Source organism: Gigantopelta aegis, chromosome 1 (genome assembly GCF_016097555.1).
Source record: "Gigantopelta aegis isolate Gae_Host chromosome 1, Gae_host_genome, whole genome shotgun sequence".
Taxonomy (NCBI): Eukaryota; Metazoa; Mollusca; class Gastropoda; order Neomphalida; family Peltospiridae; genus Gigantopelta; species Gigantopelta aegis.
The window spans coordinates 24,361,477-24,363,976 of NC_054699.1; the positions used below are offsets into that span (position 1 = coordinate 24,361,477).

The 2,500-nt window shown below is 41.2% G+C and overlaps 1 protein-coding gene across 1 annotated transcript in view; it reads right to left on the bottom strand.

Annotated features, from left to right (window-relative positions):
* LOC121371655 (L-ascorbate oxidase-like) overlaps nt 1-2,500 on the bottom strand; it is a 28,659-nt gene that overhangs the window by 2,358 nt on the left and 23,801 nt on the right. Inside the window, exon 4 of the mRNA XM_041497746.1 lies at nt 2,385-2,500. This exon is cut by the window's right edge and continues 135 nt beyond it. Coding sequence (XP_041353680.1) covers nt 2,385-2,500 — 116 coding nt within the window. The remainder of the gene's footprint in view (nt 1-2,384) is intronic.

Genomic DNA, 2,500 nt, shown 5'->3' on the forward strand with positions numbered 1-2,500 from the left:
AGAAGGTTAGTCCACCACGATGGGTTTTTTTTTTTTTTTAATTTAATTTTTTATTATTATTAGTTTTTTTTTAGTATTATTATTATTATTATTTTTTTTTTATTTTTTTTTTTTGGGGGGGGGGCTTCTGGATGCTATTGCATTAAAAGCGTTGATCATATACATATTATGTGACAAATCCATGTCTCATACATACCCAAAGTACCAAGACCAGTACCTAAGTACGTAGTGCCTGGGTTGTAAGTTGAAAATAGTTGGTTGCGTTTAGTTTTTATCACATTTTACGCAAGAAAACCCCCCCAAACAAATTGATATGGAAGAGAAACTTGCTTTCATCATTTTGATAAAAAAAAAAAAATCCCGAAAACAACAGCAGTCCACAAACAAACAAACAGGAAGATGATAAACCACCCTGACTTAAAAAAGGCCGTGGTATATACTATCCTGTCTGTGGGATAGTGCATATAAAAGATCCCTTGCTGCTAATCGAAAAGAGTAGCCCATGAAGTGGCGACAGCGGGTTTACGCTCTCTCTATATCTGTGTGGTCCTTAATCATATGTCTGACACCATATAACCGTAAATAATATGTGTTGAGTGCGTCGTTAAATAAAAACATTTCCTTCCAATAGACAAGGCACTAGACACAGATTAATAGACTGAACCATTAGTTTGCCAGATGCTCAGTCGACTCTACATTGTACAGAGATACGGCCCTAATCATGTATTACATATTTGTCGTTCAGGTTTGAAGATCACTATCCTTCAGAAGTTTATTTTGTTTAACGACACCACTGGGGCACATTGATAATTAATCATCGGCTATTGGATGTCAAACATTTGGTAATTCTGACTCGTAGTCATCAGAGGAAACCCGCTATATGTTTCCTAATGCAGCCAGGGATCTTTTATATGCACTTTCCAACAAGCAGGATTGCACATACCACGGCCTTTGTCAAGTTGTGGTGCACTAGTTGGAACGCATATTTCATTTCAACTTATTTTCGAGCTTATATCCAATTAAGGTTCAAGCACGCTGTCCTGTGTACACACCTCAGCTATCTGTCCAGGACAGTGGGTTAGTTGTTAGTTGGTTAGTGAGAGAGAAGTGGGTGTAGTGGCCTTACACCTACCCATTGAGGTCTTAAGAACTCGCTCTGGGTTGAAGCCAGTACCTGGCTTAACCACTGCGCCGCCGAGGCCGGTGAAACATCGCATAAAGAGATATTACTAAGCAGGCTAGTTTTAAATTAAGATTTCCTCTAATCGCACATCTGTTGTTGATTTGTTGATGGTGCTGGTGGTGCTAGTGGTCTGTTATTATGCAACTTATTTTGCTGCTTGTATCGAACAAAGGTTCAAACACGCTGTCCTGGACAACAATCCCTCTTATTGAGCTGTCTGGATGTTAACGGTTTGTGGTTAGTGTTTAGTGAGAGAGAGAGAGAGAGAGAGAGAGAGAGAGAGAGAGAGAGAGAGAGAGAGAGAGAGAGAGAGAGAGAGAGAGAGAGAGAGAGAGAGAGAGAGAGAGAGAGAGAGAGAGAGAGAGAGGAGAGAGAGAGAGAGAGAGAGAGAGAGAGAGAGAGAGGGGAGGGAGAGAGAGAGAGAGAGAGAGAGAGAGAGAGAGAGAGAGAGAGAGAGAGAGAGAGAGAGAGAGGAGAGAGAGAGAGAGGGGGAGAGAGAGAGAGAGAGAGAGGAGAGAGAGAGAGAGCAGTCGGTGAAAGGGCCTTACAGTTCCCCAAACGAGTCGTTAGAACTCAATCGGGGTGAGAGACAGTTAGGGGATGTGAACTCACGATCTACCATCTTTGAGTCCTATGACTTAATGACTACACTACCAAGGCCAGTTTGCTAGCTTTTCATTCCGATTTACAGTTAAATTGTATATTGACTTGGATCTACAAAGCTCATCAGACTATAGAGTGTGTACATAAATAAACTCAAATATAGGAACTGTTTTATTTAACGACGCACTCAGCACATTTTATTTACGGTTATATGGCGTCGGATAAACTCAACTATAGAGACGGGGTCCAGTTCAAATCGGTAGAGCGCTACCCTGGGGAGCTCTAGTCGCAGGAACTCCCTCAGTGGATCTTTTCTTTGATTGTTTTTTCTTCTCTCGTCTCGCCAAGTGCCCCACGACTGGTATAACAAAGAACGTGGTTTGTGTTGTCCTGTCTGTGAGAAAGTGCATATAAAAGATCCCTTGCTACTAATGGAATGAATGTTGCGGTTTCCTCTAAGTCTGTATGTCAGAATTACTTGTTTGACATCTAATAGACGATGATTAACAAACCAATGTGCTCTAGTGGTGTCATTAAACAAAAAAACAAAACGAGCAAACTATATTAGTAAAACTAGTCATCATTTAGCAGTGATTACCATTAATTAGCATCGAGTGTGGCTCGTCGCTATATCCCGCCAGGTAGTGACCTTCAAATTTGTTCATCGCCAGTGTTTTCAGCCAATCATGGACGACGATAGTGTGTTCAGGCAGG